We start from the raw sequence: 23519 nt of genomic DNA on the forward strand, positions 1-23519 counted from the left end.
GAGCTGCAGCCGCCGGCCTACGCCACAGCCACAGCCACGCAGGATCTGCGCCATGTCTGCGACCCACACCACAGCTCACGGCAACGCTGGATCCTCAACCACTGGGCGGGGCTAAGGGTCAAACCTGCATCCTCATGGACACTAGTTGGGTTCATTTGTGCTGAGCCACAATGGGAACTCCAGGGGTTGCAGTATGAACTCTTAAAAAACATATTTCCCGGAGTTCCCGTCGTGGCTCAGTGGTTAACGAATCCGACTAGGAACCATGAGGTTACGGGTTCAATCCCTGGCCTTGCTCAGTAGGTTAAGGATCCGGCATTGGTGTGCATCGCAGACGTGGCTCGGATCTGGCGTTGCTGTGGCTGTGGTGTAGGCCAGCGGCTACAGCTCCGATTAGACAAGGCAAAAAGACAATGCACACACACACACACACACACACACACACACATTTCCTGCAATTCTGGTGAGCTAGCGCTTAAGGATTCAGCTATGTCACTTCTGTGGCTCTGGTTCGATCCCTGGCCCTGGAACTTCCATTGCCAGGGGCACCGCCCCCCAGTATATACAGTTCCTAGTTTTGTCCAGTGAAGGAGTCTAGAAGCAATGACACCCCAGCATTAATGAGCACACCCTGTACCCAAAACCAAAGGAACCAGAGCTCCTCGGATAAATGGATGAGTCCAGGTCTGGGGCAGGAAAAAGCCCACACTGAGTCGGGAGCACCTCGTGGTACCAGAAGGTAAGGACATGCTTGAAAGGCAGAAGGGAGAGGCATGTCAAAGGGACACAGGAGCCAACCGGAAACAACCAAAGCTCGGACAATTTGTGCATCCGAAAAGCCCTTCAGCCTTTTGGAAGGAGAGTGTGATTGGGAGGCCGGCAGGAAAGGTAATACGCGTGTCTATGTTGGGGGGGGGGAGGACAGCAATTGGCGCCCCCACCCGTGCTGGAGGGGCCTTCCTGTGGCCTTACGCTTGGGGACACTCCTTGGCCTCTAGGGCATGTGCGCTTGGTGGGGTCCCCTCATGCCACAGGCCGTGCTTAGTGTCCAGGCTGTCCTGTCCACGGGCCACTCCTGGTCACAGAAGGCTGCCCAGAGCTGCGGCTTCGGACGGTCTGCACCCCGGTCGGTTCTGCCAGCGGGGCTCCCACCCTGCACCCCGAAGGCGCCCCTCCCGTCTCCCCGCCGACGTCCTGACCCCTGTGTCCCACTGCCCAGCGGATGGCTGCTAAGCACCAGGTGACTCTTGTCTCCCCGAGACGGGAGGGGCTGGCAGGCACCAGGGACTCATCCGCCATCTCCGGGGCGTCTGCACCGCCTCTGCCCTGCGCCTGCCAGTCGGCCCTGGCGGAGGCCTGGTCTGGGAGAAGCTCCCTCTCCCTCCACAGCCCACCTGAGCCCAGCCCAAATGATGGAGGCGCGACCCAGTTCGGTCTGAAAGGACAGCGTTTATTTGCTGGGGCATCTGAGGAAGAGGCTACACTACAGGCCGCGAAGGTGCTCCTTGCTGGCTGTGATCGAGGGATGTGGTGGCAGCTGTAGGCAACCATCTCCTGATCCTGAGGCAGAGGCCTGGGATGAAGCAGACGCTGCGGAGCAGAGGGAGGTAGGAAGACACACTGGGTATTTGGGGAAATTGCTTCTCTGCTGCCAACACCCCTGGACTCCTCAGCCTCGTAAACTAGTGTCTCCTTTATTGTTCGAACCCCTGTCCCTTACGGTTTATTGGGGCCACGAGCAGCGGCGCTAACACCACAGTCCCCTTCAGATCAGTCTCGCCCTCCCCTCTAGTGCAAGGACAATGTCGACTTAAGTTTCCCGAAGGAAAAGGGACGGAGCATTGGTGGGTGTCACGTGAGCTGCCAGAGCACCCCAGCTCCTAAGGGGGCCCCAGCCCCGGGCGTTCCCAGCTCCTGGTGGGGCCGGGGCCTTCCCCCTGCTCCTCAAAACTTCCGGCCCGAGGGCCTCTGTCCGTCTTCCCAGCCCGGGGACCCAGCGTTTACCCCAGGAGGGTGGCTTCCTTCAAGCCTCAGCCGGCCCAGGGCCCCTCTGCCGAGCAGGCGCCTGGACGGTCCCTGTGCCCGCACCCCAGGCCCCTCCCGTCCCCGCCGCCCGGGCTGCCCACCCAGCCAGCGAGTGGCATGCCCGGCGACGTCCCCGTGCGTGCAGAGGTAGGGGCCACTTCCGAGCTGCGGGTGAGTGCAGGGCCTGGGGACCAGTCACCTGTCATCTCTAAGGGTCAAGAACTGCCCGCGGCCAGGAGCAGACGAGCAGAGGGGGTGCCCAGGACACCGCTCCTCTGGGCCGTACTTGGCCATTGCTCAGCTTTTGGCCTCAGCTGGTTTCGGGGACACAAGGGGGAGGCTCGCTGCAGCTGGGGGTCAAGGAAGCTGGCTGACTGACTCTCCTTGCCGCCTGGAGTCAATGGCTGGGGACCAACGTGGCACAGGGACTTGCCTAAGGTCACAGCACAGACGCCCCAGCCTGCTCCTCCTTCGTCAGATGCGTACTGCTGGCAGCAGCTGGGGGGCCCGGGCCTGTGTCACTTGGCCTCTGGGCAGCAGGCACCCGATGCCTCCCCTTTCGGGCCTGGAAAAGTGCGGCTAGCGGGCTCCTGCCCAGTGGGCTAAACGGGAAATGCACCCCCCACCCCGCGCCCCTCAGAACCCTTCTAAAACAACGGTCTTTCTCCTCCTCACCCCGAGGCACTTCTAGAAGCTGGCTGCACTCAGATTCTGGCTCCCCTACGACACCGCTAGGAGCCTTGGCTGTCTCACCTTCTGTGCAAAGTGTGGGAGCAAACCCAGGGCAAGGGCTTTGAGCGGTGCCGGGCACCTACCGAGAGCCAGGTGCAGGTACCCGGTACCCGCCAGCTACTGTTATGAGCCAAATTGCAACATGAGAACACATTTAATGCTACATGCAGCTTGTGGCCTGGCCAGGCTCCTCCCCACACTCCGAGAATCCTACTTGGAGAACCCCTTCTCCATAGCTTCAGTCACTTCGGGGTGCAGGAAGCGGCTAGCCAAGCGCTCGATGTCATCCAGGGTCAGCCGGCTCAGGGACCGCTCGTAATCCTGAGGAGAGAGGCCGGGAGGATTCAGGGGCGCGCGCCGGGAGGACCCTGTGATCGAGGCGGCGGCGGCGGCGGCGGGGCGGGAAGGAGGAGTCCCGGGCGACCCTTCTCACCCTCTGCAGTTGATCCAGGACTCTGCTGGCGTCTGCAGCGCTGAAGTGGCGGCCCAAGACCTTGGAGACCAGCTGCCAGGCGGCTGGGGGCGGGGCCTCAGCCAGTCTCCGGGCCGCGCTTTCTTCCAGCAACACCTTCTCCAGCGGTTTGACCACTAGGTTGAGCTTGGAATTGGGCCCAACGCTGTAATCGGAGAGTCTTTTCCCATCTGCCCGAGAGAGAGGGATGGAGGTGTCGCCCGCAGGGGTGGGGATGGCCCCAGCGAGGCCAGGCGGGGGCGCTGCGACACCTGGCTGAGGAGGCCACCTCCCCGGCGCTCCAGCGGCCAGAGCCCCATCCGCCGCACCGCTGCGCAGGCTCGGCCCCGACTTCCCGCGGGGCTCCCCGGTTACCTGCTAGGGCCTTGCCCTTGAACAGCAGCCGCTGCTGGCGCACGGGGACGTTTAGCTTCTCGGAGACCAGATGTTTCAGCGTGGACACCAGCTCGTCCTCCGACACCTGGCCGGGCCAAGGGTGGAAGGCAGGGGGTGAGGCGGCGGCCTCGGCCCCGGGCAGCCCTCCCGGCCTCCCCGGCGCCGCCGGCCCCGGCGCCCGGGGGCTGACCTAGCGAGCCGGGGGCCCGGCCGCCGTACCTGCAGGCTGCACTCGCGGCCCTGCAGCGCCTTCACCGTCAGCTGCATGGCGGCCGCGGCGGCGTCCACTCCGGCCGGCGCGCACCCCAACCGCCCCCCGCCGCGCGCCGCCGCCCCGGGCGCGCGCCGGAACCGCCCGCCGCCGCCGGAAGCCGCGCGAGGGGCGCGCCCGCCGCCGCCCCGCCCGGCCCCGCCCCCACAACGCCCCGTCCCGCCGGCGGAACGCCCCGCCCCGCCGCCGCCGCCGCCGCCGCCGCCGCACGCGGGCGGGCGGCCGGCCGGGATGCAGCGGCGGCGGCGGCGGAGCGAGTCGCGGAGCCGGGCCTCGGAGGCGGGGGAGCCGGTCGGCTCTCTGCTCCTGCGGCGCGAGGCCGCAGGGGGCTCGGCCCGGTCCTGCTCGTCTCCCGCTGCCCGCGGCAGACCAGCTGAGCTGGGGAGCAAGCAGGCGGGCGAGCCAGGCGCTCGTCTGCCCGCCGCTCCTTCTAGAAGCGAGGGGCGCGCCCCTCGGAGGGGATGCGTGGGGACCGAGGGCCGAAAGTCTCTTAGCCAGCCGGCCTCCGCCCCGTCCCCGCCGACCCAGCGACCCAGCCGCATCCGTCCTTGCCCCACCGGCCGGCCTCAAAGGGCAAAGACTGGAAGGGACCCGAGCTTGCTCCTCTCTTTTATTGAAATATATTTTCTGGGCAGTGCCCACCTACCTAACTCAGCATGGCCTCTTTGGCACTGAAAGCTGGAGAATAAAAAACCAGTAAAAAAAATAAGCCTGGATTCTTCTGAGTGCATAGTGCATGAGAACTAAAGGCCTTTGGTACACAAGAACTGTGGGGACAGTGGGCGGAGGCTGGGGTTAGGGGTGGCAAAAGCTGGCGCGGGGGCCTCAGGGAACTGTGCACACGCTGCTATAGATGAAGTGGCCGATGACTAAGGCCAGCATCTCGGAGGTGCCACTCAGGGCCACGATGAAGGGGGCCTGGGAGGCGTAGTCGGCTTGAAGGCGGCGGAGAGACAGCTGCAGCATGGCTAAGGCCAGCAGGCTGTTCTGCACCCCAACCTCAATGCTGACTGTCCGCCGCTGGGCCACCGGGAGCTTCAGGCACGTGGCCAGGCAGTAGCCCACCAGGAGGCCCACCAGGGGCACCGTGAGGCCCACCAGCACGATGGGCAGCCGGACGCCTGCCAGGATGAAGACCCCCATGCGGTAGGCCAGGAAGAGGCCGCCCAGGAGCAGCACAAAGCTGAAGGGCTTGATGACCTGCAGCAGCAGCTGTGAGAACTTGGGCAGCTTGGACTTGATCACCACGCCTGCTGCTATGGGGATGGCGATGAACAGCAGGGTCCCCAGGATCTTGGAAATGGGCACGTGGAGTGTCTCGTGGATGCTGAGCAGGCGGCTGTAGATGGCCGAGGACAGCGGCAGGAAACCGGTGGCAGCCACTGTTGAGATGAAAGTCATGGAGATGGCCAGGGTGACATCCCCTCCAAGGAGGAGGCTGAAGAGGTAGCTCCCCCCGCCGCCGGGCGACGAGCAGGTGAGGATGAGGCCCAGAGCCAGGGCCTTGGGCAGCATGAAGACCTTAGCCATCAGAAAAGCGTAGAAGGGCATGACCAGAAACTGGCCCAGGAGGCCCAGCAGCATGGGCTGGGGGCTCTGCAGCAGCCCCTTCAGAACCTCGAGCTCCACTTTGCACCCGAATGAGCACTTGTTGACAAAGATGAGAGGCAGGAGCAAGTAGAGGATGGGGTTCTCCGAGAAGTGAGCCAGGCCGGCGCCGAGGGTGGCGGGGGGGTCTTCGGTGGGCGAGACCTTGATGCGGAAATCTCTCCGCTCCTCGATCAGTTTGGGCGGGGCCTCGTGGGGGTCCACGAGCTGGATGTAGAGGGGGGCCAGGCCAGGCAGGCCTGAGTGGATGCTCACCACAAAGCCCCCCCCCCCGCCCCACGTGATGGCACTCACATTCTTGATGGCCAGCACCTCTGTGTCCAGGGAGGTGACCTGGAGCGCGGGGCCGGGCCCCGTGCCGTTGCCCCGGCCCGGGTACTGGCTTGAGATCACGATGATGCCCTCGCTCTCCTCTGGGAACTCGAACTCCATCACGGAGCCATCGCCAATGCTCAAGTAGCGGCCCCTGGCCAGAGGCACGGCCCGGCCCAGAGCCGCGCTGGGGTGGGCACCGGCTGTTCCCTGGGCCCCCCACGGCAGGCTGGCGAGCAGCAGGGCAGCCCCGAGCACGCCTGCGGGGCCTGTGTGACTACCGCCCCCTCCCGGGCCAGGCCACCGCAGGGGGCTGCCCCTGCCCCTCCTAGACACCATGGCTCCTCTGGAAGGACAGGGAGCCCAGGCCCCCGGTGGCTCAGGAGCGCGGCCCCGCTGGCGCTGGCAGGTGGTCCTGAGCAGGGTCCATGGGCGAGGCCTGGCCCTGTGCCGCCTTTCTGGATGGTGGAGCTCTACCTGTGGACAGAAGGGACAGGGAGGTGGCTGGTGAGGGCCAGCCGCCGTTGGCCCGGCAGCATGGGCATCTGGAAGCCCACTGCTGGGAGGCTCAGCAGGGCCCCTGCCGCGAGCTCGGGAGGGAGAGGGAGCACCTAGTGCCACTGGCTGTGCCCTCCCCGGTCACGACTGCCTCCAGCGCCCCATCCCGCCCCCAGGGGGCCTGCCTACAGGTAAGCGTTCCTGTTCAGCTGCTGCTGTGTGCTGCCTTCCCTGGGTTTGCCCAGCAGTGACCATTCAGAGATGCCCTGATACCAAGGGAAATGGGAGAGCCAGCCCCAATCCTGTCACCATTAGCCTGTTCTCCATCTGCCTGACGACGCAGCTGCAGCAGGGCCACAGCAGTACCACAACCGGGGTGACATCTCAGCAAGACTGCCCTGGGCTGACAGACAGGCCTGATGGGAGGGAGTTAGGGCGTCTGAGCGTCATCTGCCAGGCAGAGAGCAGCAGGTGGGGTGGTGTGGGCAGTGGGACAGTGCCCACCAGCGACACGTGGTCATGAACGGCGCTGCCACACTTGGCTCTCTGGCCTACGCCACCTGCTGAGACTGGAGATGGGGGGGGTTCCCCGAGGGCGTGAGTCCCCTCTCCTCAGGGAAGCTGCTGGAAGGGGCAACGGGAAGGGATGGATCGGCTAGGGCCACAGGTCCACCGAGAAGTTTCCTCCTTCTGCCAGAGCTCCCGCTCCCCGGGCAGTCCCGGAGCCGCTGTGCCACATCTGAGAGCCTCCGCTCAGGGTCCGGGGACCCCCTCCTCACGCCCATTTGTGCCCCTACCCGTGCCTGGAACTCCCCGTGAGACCCCAAGTGTTTCTAGTGCCTCGGGGCAAGGAGGAGCCTCATCTCCTTTCACTTCGCAATGTGGGCAGCCAGCACCCTATTGTCACATCACCTGCAGGAACTGGGGCAACCGGGATGAGGACACAGTGATTTTTCATCACAAGTGTTGACTGACTCATGCCCTGTGCCCTCCTGGTCTTGGGAGAGGCCCCTGCTGCTCTAGAGCCTATCAGTGCTGGGCCGCGACTGGGGAGCAGGGAAGTAGGTGGTGGAGGGCCGCTTGAGCAAAAGGCTCATCATCCCTGAGGAAGTCCCCGTCTGCCACCCTGGGAGGCCATGGCCTCGCCCGGTTTGGAGTCTGGGTCACTTACCCTGGAGGCCTTGATCCAGCCTTGCGACCCACCGCCGCAGAGGGAGGCGCGAGAACCACAGGGAGTAGGAGAAGTAAAGTGGAGGGAGTCACGGGAAAAGACGAAGGCGCCCGGGGCTGAGGCGCCGGGCGGGTGGGAACAAGTGCAGAAGGGAGAGGAGACTAAGGGCCATCCACCCTGTCCTTCCAGTACGGCTGGCCGTTTTGAGTCACTGAGTCACTGCGTGAAGGGTCTGGCCCAGATCCCCACCGTTTCTGCTTGAGGCGCTGGAGAGTCTGAGGAGATGCACCCCAAGGCAGGGGGGAGAACCCCGGGCCGGCCGCTTTTTCTACACGGGCCGAGTGTTCGGTGGCAGGGCCGCTGGCAGTGCGCAGCCGGGGCTCCTCCCTACCTGGGAGTCCAGAAGTTTTCCGGGCGCGATCAGGGCTCAGGCAAGAATCGAGGAGGGAGCGAGGGAGGAGCGCGCTGCCGCCCCGAAGCCGGCAGGCCGGCGACCCGCCCGGCCGGTCCCGGGGTCCCTCAAGCCACTCCCAAGCCCCGCGGCCACGCCAGGCCTCACGGACGCGCGGCGGCGGCCCTTCCCCCCGGGGCCCGGCCGCCCGAGCGGGCGAACACGGAGCCCGGCCGGGAGCAGAATCCGCCTTCCGCCCGCCCTTCCCGGCCCGAGGCTCTCACCTGCCACCGCGGCCGCGAAGCTCGGCCCCCGGCGCCTGCCGGGCCGGCGGACGCCCGCGAGCTCGGCCCTCTGGGGCCCCGCCCCCAGCCCGACGAAGCCCCGCCTCGCGCGCGCGCCCCGCCTACCCCGCGGCGGCCCCCTCACCTCCCGAAGCCGGGGCGGGTCCCGACCGGATGTGACCTATCTGGAAGCGACGGGGTTGCGTGCGCCCGCCGGCCTAGCCATCTTCCGCGTCGCGGTTGGTGGGAACTGGGCGTGGTCCCTTGTGGCAGCCGAGCCGCGGGTTTCGGTCGTCTGTGGTCGCCGCCGGGGCGACCCGCTCTGGGTGGGCACCCCAGTCATTCCCAAACACGCTGCGACCTCTGGGGGCGGTGGGGCATGGGTTTAGCCGTTAGCCGGGCTGGGATGCCCGGGGGCTGTTGCTGGTGGCAGGAGCCTGGGTTCAGGGTTTCGCCCCAATTCCTGCTCTGGGCACCCAGCCCTGTGGCCCGAGGGCTGGGTCCATCCGACCTGGACTCCAGAACCCAAGCTCGGCCTGGTTCCACCTTCCTTCGTTGAAGCATTGACCGAGTGCCTATTCCACGCTGTGTCAAAACTATTTGGGACCACCAAGAAGGTCTGGAGGCTTCACGGAAAAGGCTGTAAACAGATGGTGTGAGGAAGGACACAAAGGCAGTGAGGGTGTAGAACATGGCTGCGGGAAGAGAGTAAGCAAGTGTAGAACCGAAGGGGATTTGCATGTTCCCAAAGGCTGCTGGGCAACTGCAGTCACTCAGGCGGCGGGACAGTGGCCACCCACTGCTCTGGAAGAACCTCTTGTCTGGGCTGTGATGGAGGCCAGTGGTGCCCAAAGTTGCAAGTACTTACACCCAGGAGGTGCCTAAAGCACAAAGTTGAGAATGTCCAAAAAGACCCCAGAGCACCTTTATTTTATGTAATTTTCAAATAATAATTCATAATGTAAATAAAAACATTTCATACACACACACACACACACACAAACACACACGTATATATATATATATATATATATTTTTTTTTTTTTTGCTGCACCTGAGGCATGCAGATTATCCCGGGCCAAGGATCAAATCCACACCACAACAATGACAATGCCGAATCAACAGGCCACCAAGGAACTCCAAAAACATATTTTAAATTTTGACTTATTTAAATGCATTTTAGGAGTTCCCGTCATGGCTCAGCGGAAACAAATCCGACTAGTATCCATGAGGATGTGGGTTCGATCCCTGGCTTCCCTCAGTGGGTTAAGGATCCGGTGTTGCTGTGGCTGTGGTGTAGGCCAGCAGCTATAGCTCTGATTCCACGATGGGAACTCCTGGGAACTGTACTTTCTGCTCAACTTTGCTGTGAAGCTAAAAAACAAAGTCTATTAGCCAATGAAGATACATAAAGCTTTTGGTTCAGGGTCATGGGTTTCAGCTCCTCAGATCAGCGACTCCCAGGCAATAACCTGGGCCCTCCTCACGTCTGCTTCCTGGCCCTCTGGGCTCACGGTATCAGCAGCACGGCCTTTGCTCCTGGGCTGTCCCGCCCCCCCTCCCCTTCTGCCCCCTCCTCACATACTGTCATTTCTTGATGCTCTGTTCGTGCTCTGGCAGTACTTAACTCCTGGAGGAGGGACTGGTAAACCCATCGCCCCTACCGTGGCCCGAGCTGCCTGGCAGTGTGCCAGCCCCCCCCATCTAGGAAGTCCGAACCACCAAGTCTCCGTCTTCTGACCCTAGACCATGTCTGCGCTGCCGTGTGCTTTTCCAGCAAACCCCTCAGTTTCTGGCTGCTTCTCACCCAACGCAGGGAAACATAACTGTCATTTGCGAGAACGGCCAAGCAGCGCATGTGACCGGCCCGGGCTTCAAAGGCATCTGCATTTGAGTGCTGCGGGGGACGCACTTGCTGTTGAGGGAGGTGGGCTTTCGGGGGAGGCACCTGGGCCGCTTCTAACCCCCGGCCCATCTGTGCAGGCCTGAGTTGTGTCCAAGGGGCCCAGCGAGTTTCCCACAGCCCCAAAGGCCAAGACCAGCTTTCCCGAGCAAGACTCTAGGGTGCCAGCCTGGGAGCCCCCTGCCCACCGCCCGAGTCACATCTCAGCCTCGGAGGGGCCGGTGAGTGGCAGGGCTGGACACAAAGGTGGCCTGCGAAGGGTGTGGGGGCGGGTCGGCTGGGCTTCTGGGACATGTCCCACCCCCATGGCACCACCACCGACTCCCCACTGAATGCACTTCATTCCACTGGAGCCACCAGTTTATTGAGAGGTCGTCTAGAAAGCAGGCCCTCGGACAAACTGCAGGAGCTGCCACCCACCGTGCTAGTGACTGTGATCAGACTCGCCGCCTCCCCACCCGACCGGCCCGGCTCCAAAGTGGCCGCTCCTCTGTGCGGGGAGCAAGGCTGGAGGCAGCAGGTGCCCGACGGAGCCGCCAGGTGTGGCTCATCACGAGTCACACGGAAAGAGCGAACCCGCTCTGGGCTGGTGAGGTGCTAGAAGGGCTCCAAGCTGCCAGGCGGCTGCTCCCAGGCTTGGGGCTGCAGGAGCTGGGGACCTGGGTCGGAGCTGACCAGGGGGACAGCTTTAGGAAAAGGGGACGGGTCCCTGGGGCCCCCTGACCAGGCGCGACAGGGCCGGCGGCCGTGCACCCCCACGACAGCTCAGGGCCTGGTCGCTGGTCTCCGCCTTGGCGCCCCCACGTGTCGGGGCAAGAGAACGCTCCTGGCCGGGCGTGGGCTCAGGCCTCCCTGGGCTGGGCACGCGCTGCGTCCCTCGTGCTGTCCCAGGCTCTGCCGCTAGCTGGCTGTGGTCCTTCGCGGGATGCAGCCCTCCATCTCGAGCGCCTCGGGCCAGCCTTCGTACTTATTGGTGTGCCTGCTGTTCTTCACGTGCTGTGGGACGGCAGGAGCGGGAGGGCACGGCCTCAGCCCTCGGGCATAGGGGACAGACAGAGCCCCTCTGCCCCCTGTGCTGGCGTCAAGCAAGCATGCCCTCTCAGGGCATCGCTCCCTCTGTCCCAGCCTGCCCCCCACAGGCGGCACGGGGAGGCTGAGTGGGCCAGGCACACACTGGGCGGTCAAGAGGGAGCGTGTCCCCGCCCGAGGGGAGCCACGCTGGAAGCTGCGGGAAGAGCAAGGCCAGAGGGGGTGGGGAGGGTGGGCTTTCGGCAGCCAGGGCCTTCCAGAAACCACTGCCTTGTCTGCCTTGTCCTGCTGCGGGGAGCAGGGCTTGGGGGGCACCGTGGTGTTAACTGGGCTGGGAAGCTCCAGAGAATGAGGACAACACCGGGGGCTCACCAGCCACGTGCACACAGCCTGACATGCGTGGCCTCGGAGGAACAGTTGGCCAGAGAGAAGGGCGTGAGCGCAAACTGGGGTTCTGGGTGTCAGGGGATCAGACAGGACCGAGCATCTTTTTTCTCTCTGGCTGTGGCCTGCAGCGGCTTCATGTGGGATCTCAGTTCCCAGGCCAGAGACTGAAGCCAGGCTGTGGCGGTGAAAGTGCCAAATCCTAACCACTAGACCACCAGGGAACTCCCAGGACCGATCATCTTGAAGACGTATGGGAGGGTGGCTTCTTAGCTGCGAGTGTTGCCCATGTGAAAGCTTCGCCTTCTTTAGGGTGAAATCCCTATGAGACGGGGCGGTGGACGTTATGGCCCTCCCTGTACAGACAGCGAGGGGCCAGGGCCGCCAAGGGGGCAGGGAGCCGGGCAGCACACGGGGAAGGCTGTGGCGTGAACAGAAGGGGGCCTCAGGGGATGCAGGCGGGAGGGGCGCGCTCGCTGCCCTGGGCCGGGCCCTGCCCATATACCTGCTCAAAGGGGCTCTTGTTCTGCACACCCTTGGCCCCCACAAACACCCAGCTGTCCCGGAAGGCCAGGTCCTTGACGTTCTTGCTGCCCAGGTCACTGAACAGCTTCCTGGTCTCTTCGTTCATCCTGCCGCACAGAAGGGAGGCACGTGAGCGGGCGCGGCAGCGAGGCAAGGCTGAGGCTGGCCTCGACGAGAACTTACTTAGTGGCGGGGTCGTCGTAGGAGGCCACAAACACCAGGGTGCCTTCATGCAGCGGCCGAATAAACTTCAGCAGGTCGTTGACATCTGGGGGGACAGGTCCCACTCGCCGAGGAACATCAGGCACCCCCGACGCCCCTTCCCCACCCGCCCTGTTCTCCCAACGAGGCAACGACATCGCGATCAGGGCCGCCGCGTGACGGGAGGGACAGCGGGTCTGAGCGGCCAGCGTGGGACCCGTGACCGTCCACCTGGCCCTCCCCAGCCCGCGGACGGAGGGAGCCGCGCTTCGGGAGAGGGGCCGCCTTCGGGGCCGCACTCACCGCCTGCCCACATGTCGAAGGCGCGGGCCTCAATGAGCTCTCCGCTTACCCCTGGGCGAGAGGGAGGAAGGGACGGTGCTGCCGAGAGCCACGCAAGGTTGGGGAGCTTCTGCCCGGCATCTGAGGCCCTGAGGGGCTCCCCGGGACACTCTTGTCCATTGGGTCGCCCCTCTGGGGAGACCTCAGCTTGCACAGACCCCTTGCCAGCGCCCCACCCCCACCCCCGGAGTTCCCGGAGGGGCGGGGGCGCGGAGGGAGGTGGGGACTCACCGTTCACCAGGGCGACGTTCAGTCCACGGCCCACGTTGTCCTTGACACTGCTCATGAGCCTGGCGGGAGCACAGCGCCCTCCAGCGGCCCGCTCTGCCTCGCCCAGCTCCCGGAACCCCATGCCCTCCCCACCCCAACCCCGCCAGGGAGCTCACATCTTGTCTTCCAGGCAGATCTTGGGTCCAATGACGTTGGCAGCCCCGCTGACCATGCGGAAGGCCAGGTGCTCCTCAGGACATGGCTGGGGCAGGCCGCACTTGTACTTCCTGGCCCGTGGCTCTGGGTGGGGACAGGAGGGGTGACCATGGGCCTGGCTCTGGGGTGCGGGAGATCTGAGCGGAGGAGGTCAGGACCCGCGCAGGGGGAGGAAGGAGTGACCACAGACCAGGGGACCGGAGGGGGAGGGGACATGGCTCAGGCTGACCCGGGCCTCTTCCATAGATGCTTGGCACTCCGCTGGGGCTGGCTTCAGGGCAAGGTGACAGGAAGCCCAGGGAGGCTTTTCTGCCACTGGCGGGAGAAGAGGAAGGAGGCAGGAGGGCCGGCCCAGGCTGGCCCCGCCAGAAACAGGGCGCAGGCGGGGAGGGAGGCCCCCCCCGCCCCCCCCGCGTGGAGAGCACTGGATCCCCGGGGACAGAGGCAGAGGCGGGGGGCGGGGGGGAGCATGGTCTCTGTTACAGGGTGAGCTGTGTCCCCACGAAAGGCGCACTCACATCCTAATGCCCAGGACCTCAGAATGTGACCCTATCCGGAAAGAGGGTCACTGAGGACGTGTTAAGATGAGATCATCCTGGAACAGGGTCTAACGACACGTGTCCTTAGAAGACAGAAGAGGAGACAGACTCGGAGGAGGAGCCACAGGTAGAGATGGGAGGGGGTGGCCACAAGCCAAGCGACACCTGGGGCCACCAGAGCTGCAAGAGGCAGGAAGGACCCTCCCCTGGAGCCTTTAGAGTGTGTGCAGGCTTCTGGCACCTGTGGATGCCACACTTCCAGCTTCCTGAACCGTCAGCGGATACATGTTCCTTGTTTAAGCCGTGCAGCTTGTGCCAGTTTGTTATGGCCAAGGTGGGAAACTGATAATATGTTTGTTTTTCTTTTTAAATAGTCATAATTTGCTTTTTATTTTACTTCATTTTTTTTTAGTGCTGCACCTGCGGGCGGAATATGCCACAGCCACAGACGCACCAGATCCTTAACCCCACTGAGCGAGGCCTGGGATTGAACCCACATCCCCAAGGATAGTAGCCGGGTTCTCTACTCGCTGAGCCACCGCGGCACTCCCTGATACAGATTCTGATACCAGGAAGTGGGGTGCTGCCATAACAAGTCCCTAAGAATGTGGAAATGGCTTTGGATCCGGATAATGGGTAGAGGTTGGAGGGTTTTGAGGCGCGTATTAGAAGAGGCCTAGATTGGCTTGAAGAGACTGTTGAGAGACATGTGGACGCTGTAGGTGCTTCTGGGGAGGGCTCAGAAAGGAGCGCCGAGCGGGAGAGAGAGCCGCTGCTGCCTCGGGGGACATGTGCATCATCGCGTCAGGACGCGGCTAGAAACGAGAAGGCTGAAGGTGCTTCTGGGGAGCTCCCAGCCGGAAGCGGGGGACATGCAATGGGACACTGCAGGCAGGGCAGTCCTCGTCAGAAAGCGGCCAAGAACGTGGCCAAAATATGTTCTAGTATTTTGTGGAAGGCAGGACTTGTGAATGCTGAACGTGGGGATTTAGCTGAGGAGATTTCCAAGCAAAGTCTGGAGGCTTTGGTCTGTGGCTCCTCCTCGCTGCTCATGGTAACACGTGAGGGAAGGGAGGTAACTTGAGAAAGGACTTATCAAGGAGCTCCCGTCGTGGTGCCACGGAAATGAATCTGACCAGTGTCCATGAGGACGCAGGTTCCATCCCCGGCCTCGCTCAGTGGGTTAAGGATCCGGCGTTGCCGTGAGCTGGGGTGTAGGTCGCAGACGCGGCTCGGATACCGCATGGCTGTGGCTGTGGTACAGGCTGGCAGCTGCAGCTCCGATTGGACCCGCAGCCTGGGAACCTCCATATGCTGCGGGTGCGGCCCTAAAAAGACAAAAAAAATAAAGAAAAGAAAGGATTTATTAAGCATGAAGGAACCAGAACTTGAAGATCTGGAAAATTCTCAGCCTAATGATACTGCGAGAGCTGAGAAAGCAGTCCCCGGAGAGAACACAAAGAGTGCGGGCACAAAGAGTGCAGGCATATGTGCTCATGAACCCGCTCAGCCACGCTGCAGAAGTCAGGACAGAGAGATGAGGTTCTCCAGGAAAGATCTGGGGGCCCTCCTGGCTATCACCCGGGACTGAACGACCCAGAGAAAGGGGCAGGGCAGGGGCTGCAGAGGCCAGAGGTGGCAGGGGCCCAGAGGGAGGGTAGGACCGTCCCCTGCATTCCAGAGCCTGCCAACCGCCCCAAAAAAGGCCCGGGATTCCTCTCATGCTTTGCAATCTACCAGTGTCTGCTCGGCTGGGCTCTGGACTTGCTTGGGGCCGACGCGGCCCTCACAGCTTCCTGGTTCTCCCCTTGGGAACGGGGATGTGTGGCCTGTGCTCGTCCCGCCAGCGTATTCTGGAAGCAGGGAACTTGTTTTCTAGGTTCACAGCTTGCAAGCAGCTCCAGCGGCCTTTGATGGCCACTCTGGAGGCCCGGGGACAGGCAGGGGGGGGTCACAAAAGTGGGAAGAGGGCCGGGCACAGGGGAGGAGTGGGGCGGCGACAGGGGCCTTACCTGCAGTCACTGAGTTCTCCGGGCCTGTGGGTACAGAAAGTTGTTTCCGTTATAGTTCGTGCGGAGGTTTCCCAGCGGCTGCAGCAGGGCGCCTGGCCCTGGACCATGAAGTCAAGGGGAGGGGCCAGCGGCTCAGCCGGGCTGACCTTGGCATGTCCGTTCCTGCTCAAGGCTGAATGACGTTCAGAGACCAAGCGCTCTGCTCCAGGCAAAGGGTCAATCAGAATTGCCAAAAGCGCTGGGTGAAGCTCACCCGTAGTGAGGGGTAGGATGCCCTCCCCATCTCAGACCCTGGCAGGAAGCCAGCAGGGGGCAACCAGGGTGTCCTCCCCAAGTGAGCCCCCTGCCCCTCCCTCGGGCCCCACTGACTCTGAACCAACAGAGAATTCGAATGCGCCGGGGTGGGGGCTTCCAGCCGAAGCCGCTGGGCGGTCGGGAGGGCCCGGCCGGACGCCAGGAGGCAGACTGAGGGCGGCTAGAGGTGTCCCCCCAGGAAGAGACAGAAAAGCCAGGCCGCCGTCCCCCACCCCGGCCCGGAGCCTCCGCCTGCAGCCCCCGCGGCCGCCCCGGGGACCTTCCCAGGGGGGACACTCACTGGCAAAGAGCTGCTGGATGCGGGGAAAGCCACTGCCAGGCCCGCCGAAGAGGATGCTCACCAGGATCCAGGTGAGGCCCACGGAGAGGACCAGGACCACGATGCGCAGGGGGCCTGGGGCAGTTCAGACACGGGCGAGGCCCCTTCAGAGGCCCGCGAGCGCTCGCGGGACCCCAGGGCCCCCCAGGGCCCCCAGCCGCTTGGGAAGCAGCGACTGGAGACCAGGACGGTGGGACCTGTGGCTCCCACGGGGGCGAGAGGGACCGGGGCTCCCGGCGGTCGGAGGAGGAACGCCCACTCCAACGCCAAGGCTCTGGGCTCGCTTCTCCCCGGCCGGCGCCCAGGGCCTTGCAGGACGCCCTGCTCCAGGGGCCTCTCGCGCCCCCACGGGCCGGCACCCCCCTCGCTTCCTGCCTCGGAGGCCCCCAAGAGATTCGAGTCCCCCCATCCCGTCCCCTTGTCTCCTGCAGAGACGGGGGAGGTCCCTCCTCTCCGAGACCAGCCGGTCCTCCCTTCAGCTGCTGCGAGCTGGACGCCGGGCTCTCCGCCCTGCTCGGGTTTCTTTTTCTTTTTTTCGTCTTTTACTTAAGATTTTTTTCATTACAGTTAAGTTACAGTGTTCTGTCAACTTCTGCTGTACAGCAACGTGATGCAGGTCATGTGTATATATTATATTCACATATATATATATATATATATATATACTTGCTTCACTTTGTCCTCCCTCCTGTCCCATTACAAGAGACCGGATACAGCTCCCCGTGCCAAACAGCAGGGCCTCACTCTTCTCCATTCGGTGTGCGACAGTTTGCATCTACGAACCCCAAACTCCCCATCCATCCCACTCCCTCCCCCTCTCCCTTGGCGAGCAGAAATCTGTTCCCTAAGTCCGCCATTGGATCCGGCAGTCCCACTCCTGGGCATCTATCCAGAGAAAACCATGACTCGCAAAGACACATGGACTCCAGTGTCCCCTGCAGCACTCTTTCCAACAGCCAAGACATGGAAACAACCCAAGTGCCCACTGACAGAGGAGTGGATCGAGAAGAGGTGGTACATACACACAGTGGAATATTACTCAGCCATTAAAAGGAACGAAAGACTGGCATTTTTAGCAACATGGATGGACCTAGAAATGATCATGTGAAAGGAAGTCAGCCAGACTATGAGACACCACCATCAAATGCTTTCACTGACCCGTGGCATCTGAAAAAAGGACAGACGGAACTTCTTTGCAGGACAGATACTGACTCACAGACTTGGAAAGGAGAGAGGTTGGGGGATGGGGGGATGCTGGGGGTCTGGGATGGAGATGTTATAAAATTGGGTGGTGATGATCATTGTACAACTACACATGTAATAAATCCCCTGAGTAATAAAAAAAAAGATACATGCACCCATATGTTCATTGCAGCACTATTCACAATATCCAAGACATGGGAACAACCTAAATGCCCATCGACAGATGAATGGATTCAGAAGTGTGGTACATATACACAATGGAATACTACTCAGCCATAAAAAAGAACAAAATAATGCCGTTGGCAGCAACATGGATGGAATGAGAGACTCTCTTACTATGTGAAGTAAGTCAGAAAGAGAAGACAAACACCGCATGATATCACTTATAAATGGGATCTCATACATGGCACAAAGGAACCCACCTACAGGAACGAAACAACCTCATGGACTTGGAGGTCAGGTTTCTCTTAAGAGCGGTCTTTTTGTCTCCCTCTTTCCCCTCTATTTCCACCACCTCCCGTCCTGAGAAAATGCAGAGGGAAAGGCCTCCTTCAGAATCACGCCCCCAGCCAGCCACTGGCCTCCCTGCCCTGCCGGCTCCTCCAGAGGCCTCTGTGCTGGCTCTTTGCAAGCCTAGTCTCCGACCCAGGGCAGTGCGCCCCGGCCTCCGCCACGCACCGCTCCTCAACCCTGCCGCCAACACAGCTTGTTGCTAAAGCCACCTGGGACCTTCTTGGTGTCAGCGCCCCGGGTTACCTGTTGGCCCTGATCTTCCTCGACCTCTCAGTTGGCTGTGCAGCCTCCGGCTCAAACCCTGCTGGGCTGGCTTGCGGACGGACGGACGGCGCCCTGGGACCCCACCCAGACACGCCTCGTCCTTCTTGCCTGCTGGCTTGGTTCACCTCCACTATCCTCTGAAAAGCTGGCCTTTCCCAGGCTCCTGCCCCAGGCTCCCCTCACTGCTGACACTCTCCTCTGCCCCCGGTCTTGGATTAACCCTCACCTGGCAGAGCAGTGACTCGATTTTCCTGCCCCAGCCCTGACCACTCTCGCGGCCGCACCTTTCCAGCCAGTTACTCACGGGCCGGCTTCCCCAGGGTCACATTCATAAGGCGGCAACCTTAGCAGGTATGAAGTCCGCTCCCAACCCATCCCTCCTCGAGCCCCTCATCTTGTCTGGGCATGAGCAGGGCTGCCACTGGGGTCACATGCAACCCCAGGACCGCTTTGGCCAGCTTGTCCTCTGAGACCACCGCCTCTCCACCCAGCCCCAGACTCCCTGGAGCCTCTCTCCCAGTTGGAAGAAAACGACCATCTTACTCATCACACAGCTTGGGGAGGTGCACTCCTCGGAGGTGAAAAGATCTGCTCAAGGTCATAGAATGAGTGTTTCTGCAGAGGCCTCCATTTCCAAAACCCAACCTTAGGTCCCCCCCAGCGGCTCGGCCCCGACCCTTCCAGACACAGAACTCCCTGGACACCCGGGCCTTCAGGAGCTCTCCTTGCCAAGTCCCTCTCGTTCACTGTGCAAGCCACCCACCTGCCAACCTCATGTCCACTTCTCCCGCTGGGTTGGGGCCGCCGGCAGGTGCAGTGCTTGGGGACAGAGCGCTCTGGGGGGCAACAAAAGAAGAGCAGGTTGGGGCGGGGGTCTGGGATGGGCCCGTGCTGTGGCCTCTGCGCGATCGCTGCAAGGACTTGTTCATTCCACTACCTGACCAGGCTCCTCGGGAACGCGGAGAGAAGCCTTGCCGGGACCGGAGGGGCCTCTGGAACCTGTCGGCTCACGGTCGTGCCCACGGGAGCTCCGAGAGCTGGGAAGTCGAAGTGGTTCCCTCGGACGCGGGCCCCTCCCGTGGGAGGCCCCGAGCTCAGGCCGCCCCTCTGGCTCTGGCGGCCGGCGGCGCGGGTTGGGCCGGCCGGGGACGTGCCTGACCGCGGGGGGAGGCGAGCTCGGTCGGGGGCAGCCCCGTCAGGCCGGCCGCTCCGCTCGGCGCGGCGAGGCCAGGGAGCTGCGCTGCGCGGCCCGAGAAGCCTGGCAATGGCGGCCCCAGGGCGGGAGCCCGGCCCACGGGCGCCACCTCCGCTGTCGGCCGGGCTGGGCGGCCGGGCCCCCGGCGGGAGGAGCCCGGCCCGGCCCGGCCCCGCCCCCGACGCGAGCTCCCGCGCAGCCGCGTGCTGCTGAGGGGGAGGAGCCCTACCCGGCCCCGCCCACGAGGTTTCGGCTCAGACCCGGCTTTGAGGGCTGCGGCTAGGCTCGTGCCCCGCGCTCGGCTTTCTGAGGCCTCGGAAGGGGCGGGTGGATCTGGGGGCATGATGAGAAATTGTTTGAGTTAATCCACGTGCCTCTTAGAGAAGTGGGGGTAGAGACGAGCCCGGCGGGGAACCGGGAAGGCGACCAGGCCAGCGGGCTCGGCCCTGCCACACACACGCCCTCGCCGCCTGCTTTCTAGAGGGAGGCTCCCCGCTCGCGCTGAGGATGGCGGGGCGTCTAAAGGCCGCGCTGGGAAACGCCTCGGGCCTCCGGGCGCAGCGCCCAGCGCACCGGGAGAGCTGCGGCCAGCCCTGCCGCCTGGACCCGTCTCCCTGGATACTAGCCGCATTCTTTTTATTATGATTTTTGTCTTCTCTAGGGCCGCACCCGCGGGACATGGAGATGCCCAGGCTAGGGGGCTAATTGGAGCTGTAGCCGCCGGCCTACACCACAGCCACAGCAATGCCAGATCGGAGCCGTGTCTGCGACCTACACCACAGCTCATGGCAGCCCCGGATCCTTAACCTACTGAGGGGGGCCAGGGATCAAACCCTCAACCTCCCGGTTCCTAGCCGGATTCGTTTCCACTGCTCCATGATGGGGCCTCCACTAGTCGCCTTCTTAACCCGCTGAGCCACAACAGGAACTCCAGACTGCTGGTTCTTAGGGACAGTGTATACTGCTCAGAGCAGGCGTTCTGGGAAGGTGGCTTTAATGAGTCCCCCTGAGGGTCCAGAGGCAGACCATCAGCCACAGGGGCACCACACTGGCGATGGAGATGGACCGGAGGCCTGCAATTCGATTCATTCCTGGTCTTCTGTGCCCCAGGGGCTAGCCCTGTTCCTCTGGGGACTTGGAGAGGATGAGACCCTTGTGTCCCCACCCAGCCTCTTGCCTGTGCCCCAGTGTAGCTCCCATAGCTGCGATGCCAGTTTGCTGTTTCCTTGGCTCCTTGTGTCCCTGCCTGAGGCGAGGCACCCAGGGCAGTGCCCTCAGCCCATCCCTCATGGCCCTCAGTACAGACCCCAAGCGCTGAGCTGTCGCTTGTGGTGATCATGTGCTCACGCCCCTGAGTAGGCACCCAAAGCTGAGGTGACAGCTGGCGGTCCTCATGTCTTTGTTCCGTCTAGGCAGCCAGAGCTGAACAGACTGTCCTCACGCGCGACCTTCGGCCCCCACCCTAGATTGGCCAAGTGGATCTCGGGTGACAGTCAAACGCCCTCACCTGAGGTCGTCTCTGCCACAGTGTAGGAATGACCCTGATGGCCCGCGGCTTTCCATTCCAGGGTGGGTACCAAGACGTGTGCCTTCACTGACCCATCTCACCCGGGCTCTGGCGTTTCAGGGCCCTCTGCTGGGCCAGGCCCCTGCCCCACTAGCTCCCATTGCTGAAGCGCTACTCGTGTGCTGTGTCTTGGTTCCTGCCTCAGGGTGGGGACCTCACCTGTCCCTCGTGCCTCTACCAGAGCTTAGGCACCCAGAGTGGACGTGAAGCGACTCCACACCCGGGCCCTTAAGGCTCACCCTAGGCCAGGCATCCCAAAGCCAAATGGTAGTCGAGCCCTGAAATTTGGACCCGATGCCTCTAAGCTGGTGTGGGCACCCAGGGCTGAGGGCTGCTGGCTGTCCTCGCGTGGGCCCTTCTGCTCTGTCCCAGTGTAGAGAGAGTCAGTGCCAGCTGAAAGCCCTCAGCGCCACTGTCACCTCCTAGAGCTCAGGCGACAGGTGTCTTTCCTCTCCTGGGACCGGCTGCAGCTGCTGCAGGGCAAGCACGCAGGCCCTCGTCCCTTTCCCCACTGGAGGGCCTCACAGCTGCGGGGACATGTGTCTCAAGTCAGCGAGGCCCTAAGGACTATGTCAGTCCTGAGCTTCACCCGGATATGACATGACCGGTGACTGTCCCCCTGCTTCTTCCCTGTCTCAGGCTCCTGGAGAGATCACAGCTACTGTCCTCAGGGCCCTCATCTCTTTGTCACCAGGAGGCACCCTGGTGGGTGGTCAGGTGAGAGCCGAGTGTTCTCAGCAGGCCCTCACGTCTCTGCCACGGGGTAGCATCCAGAGCTGAGGTGTCCGCTGACTGCCCTCCGTGTCACAGTGAGGACACTCAGAGCAGGATCAGGTCGGGAGGGCCCCACTCTCCTGCTCACGCGTGGTCATCACACGTGGGGGCCCGGGAGCAGCCCCTGGTCCTCCGCGACATGGCGATCCAGGCTTCTACGTGTCCCCCTCGGTGATGCCACGGCAGCAGGTTCCCCAGGACACAGCTCTACCAGGTTCCCAAAGTCTGTAGACCCTAGCGGGGTCAGGAAGGGGCCCTGCAGCTTCGTTTATCTTGTTTCTCTCCTGAGGCTTGGCGGTCATCCTCCGGCTGGCATTTTGAGGCTGTGCGGTCCCCGGGCTGCGGGCCGGGGCGCCTGGCCGACTCTTCCCCCAGCGGGCAGCACGGCGCCCTCTGGTGGCAGGTGGGGAGGAGGCCGGCTGCGACTTCAAAGGCCTGCTCTGTCCCTTTCTGGGTCATCATCTTGGGGGGTCCATCATTCTTATGTCATCCTGCTCCTTTTGCAAAGCCTCATCTGTCCCTCGCAGGCACGCGGCTATGCCACAGAGAGTCAAGGGCAAGACCCCAGCAGCTCCCAGCAAACCTCTGCTCCTGCCCCTTCTCCAGGAGGCCAGACCCAGGCCCCCCCCCCCCGCCCCCCACAGCTGAAGCCTGGCCCCCCAGTCCTGTCCACACAGAGCCTCAGCTGCTCTGCACGGACCCGGGCAGGATGGACTGTGGGGTCAGTCCCAGCAGAGGAAAGTTAGCGCTTCAGGGTCTGGTATCTGTCCCGGCGAGCTCTTCTGTCCCTACGCATCTGGGTCCAGGTGACCTCGTCACCTCTCTTCTCTCACAGCCCACAAGTGCCACCGTAGGGGAGTTGGGGAGGGTGGGGATGGCACCGGGGGTGCAGCCCGTCTGAGGGGGCAGGCCTTGCCACTCTGACCTGGCGGACGGGTTCGAGTGTCTCCTGTCTCTGTGTTGCTCCTGCAGAGTCCTGGGTGGGAGCCCCAGCGGGCCCCGCAGGCCCCGCCTCCGCCTGCTGCCAAACCAGCCCAGGGGGACCGCGCAGGGGTCAAGGACAGTCCGTTGTCAGTGGCAGGCCGAGTCGAGGCGCCCATGGGTGGAGCAAAATGCCCTGGACCCCTGCCTTTGCTGACTGGGACACAGGGGCCGCAGGCAGAGGGAATCGAGGTGACTTCAGGTGACGTCGTCCTGGAGGGCAGTGGGCCCCTCAGCCAGTCCCACTGGTGTCCTCATAAAGGGAAGAGACAAGGCGGGCCCCTCCGCGAGCCCCAGGAAGGAGTGGCCCCGCCACACCCTGACCTTGGCCTTAGGCACTAGGAGAGGCTCCCCTTCTGCGTTCAGCTTCCCAGAAGCAGCGCTTTGTGACAGGGACCCCAGGAAACCCAGGCGGGGGAGGGCTGCTGAGAACAGCAGCTGTGACTTCCACGCGGTGGCCAGAGTGTGGGGCGCCCTGCACACAGCCTGCCCCTTGCCGTCCACCCCCGGGTCCCTTCCCTGCTCCTTCCTGAACACCTGTGCCCTCGGCGAGCCTGGGAGCCGCCAGTGCTCCCGAGCGCCCCCCCCCACCGGGGGGGCAGGGGGAATGGATGGGACCTGTGCTAGTGCCCCTGTTGGCCTCGTGGCAAGACCCCGTGGAGCGGGCGGGCGGGAGAGGGAACGACGGGGACGCAGGGCACGGTGTCACAACCGGATGTGCGGTTAGGGGCGACCACCACCTGCATCCTCGGCCCACCGGCCCACCTGGCGGAGGCGAGTGGGTGTTGGCAAGAGGCGAGGGCCGGTCCCCTCCAGCAGGTGGGCTGGCTTTGGCCCGGGCCCCGCCTCCAGGGTCACAGGTGGCAGGAAAGAAACCCCCGGGGACAG

At 63.3% G+C, this 23519-nt stretch overlaps 3 protein-coding genes across 9 annotated transcripts; all 3 read right to left on the reverse strand.

Annotated features, from left to right (window-relative positions):
• Positions 1-1429: 1429 nt before the first annotated feature.
• On the reverse strand, positions 1430-3950 carry UBL4A (ubiquitin like 4A). Of its 2 annotated transcripts, none has more exons than XR_007132867.1 (5): positions 3824-3924; positions 3584-3689; positions 3191-3399; positions 2841-3078; positions 1430-1590 (listed from the first exon to the last, which is right to left on the reverse strand). XR_007132867.1 is itself a non-coding variant. In XM_047765389.1 (5 exons), exons 1-5 carry the CDS (start codon positions 3869-3871, stop codon positions 1479-1481), a joined length of 582 nt encoding a protein of 193 aa, XP_047621345.1. In that variant the 5' UTR covers positions 3872-3950; the 3' UTR covers positions 1430-1478. The 2 variants fall into 2 exon arrangements, 1 of the variants encoding a protein (XP_047621345.1); XM_047765389.1 differs by having other exon boundaries at positions 2972-3078; positions 3824-3950.
• Positions 3951-4471: 521 nt separating this feature from the next.
• On the reverse strand, positions 4472-8305 carry SLC10A3 (solute carrier family 10 member 3). Of its 6 annotated transcripts, XM_047765275.1 has the most exons (4): positions 7465-8133; positions 6603-6709; positions 5778-6272; positions 4472-5690 (listed from the first exon to the last, which is right to left on the reverse strand). In XM_047765275.1, exons 2-4 carry the CDS (start codon positions 6618-6620, stop codon positions 4701-4703), a joined length of 1503 nt encoding a protein of 500 aa, XP_047621231.1. In that variant the 5' UTR covers positions 6621-6709; positions 7465-8133; the 3' UTR covers positions 4472-4700. The 6 variants fall into 6 exon arrangements, with proteins under 6 accessions (XP_047621231.1, XP_047621230.1, XP_047621235.1 ...); XM_047765274.1 differs by having other exon boundaries at positions 4472-6272; XM_047765279.1 differs by lacking the exons at positions 6603-6709; positions 7465-8133 and adding an exon at positions 8285-8305 and having other exon boundaries at positions 4472-6272.
• A 2079-nt stretch (positions 8306-10384) lies between these two features.
• On the reverse strand, positions 10385-19404 carry FAM3A (FAM3 metabolism regulating signaling molecule A). The gene is made up of 10 exons (XM_047764676.1): positions 19052-19404; positions 18878-18950; positions 16096-16209; positions 15501-15524; positions 12910-13033; positions 12755-12813; positions 12485-12535; positions 12164-12248; positions 11961-12087; positions 10385-11038 (listed from the first exon to the last, which is right to left on the reverse strand). The coding sequence occupies exons 2-10, from the start codon at positions 18888-18890 to the stop codon at positions 10943-10945; spliced, it is 693 nt and encodes a 230-aa protein (XP_047620632.1). The 5' UTR covers positions 18891-18950; positions 19052-19404; the 3' UTR covers positions 10385-10942.
• Positions 19405-23519: the final 4115 nt, after the last annotated feature.

The sequence above is a fragment of the Phacochoerus africanus genome, chromosome X, assembly GCF_016906955.1.
Source record: "Phacochoerus africanus isolate WHEZ1 chromosome X, ROS_Pafr_v1, whole genome shotgun sequence".
Classification (NCBI taxonomy): Eukaryota; Metazoa; Chordata; class Mammalia; order Artiodactyla; family Suidae; genus Phacochoerus; species Phacochoerus africanus.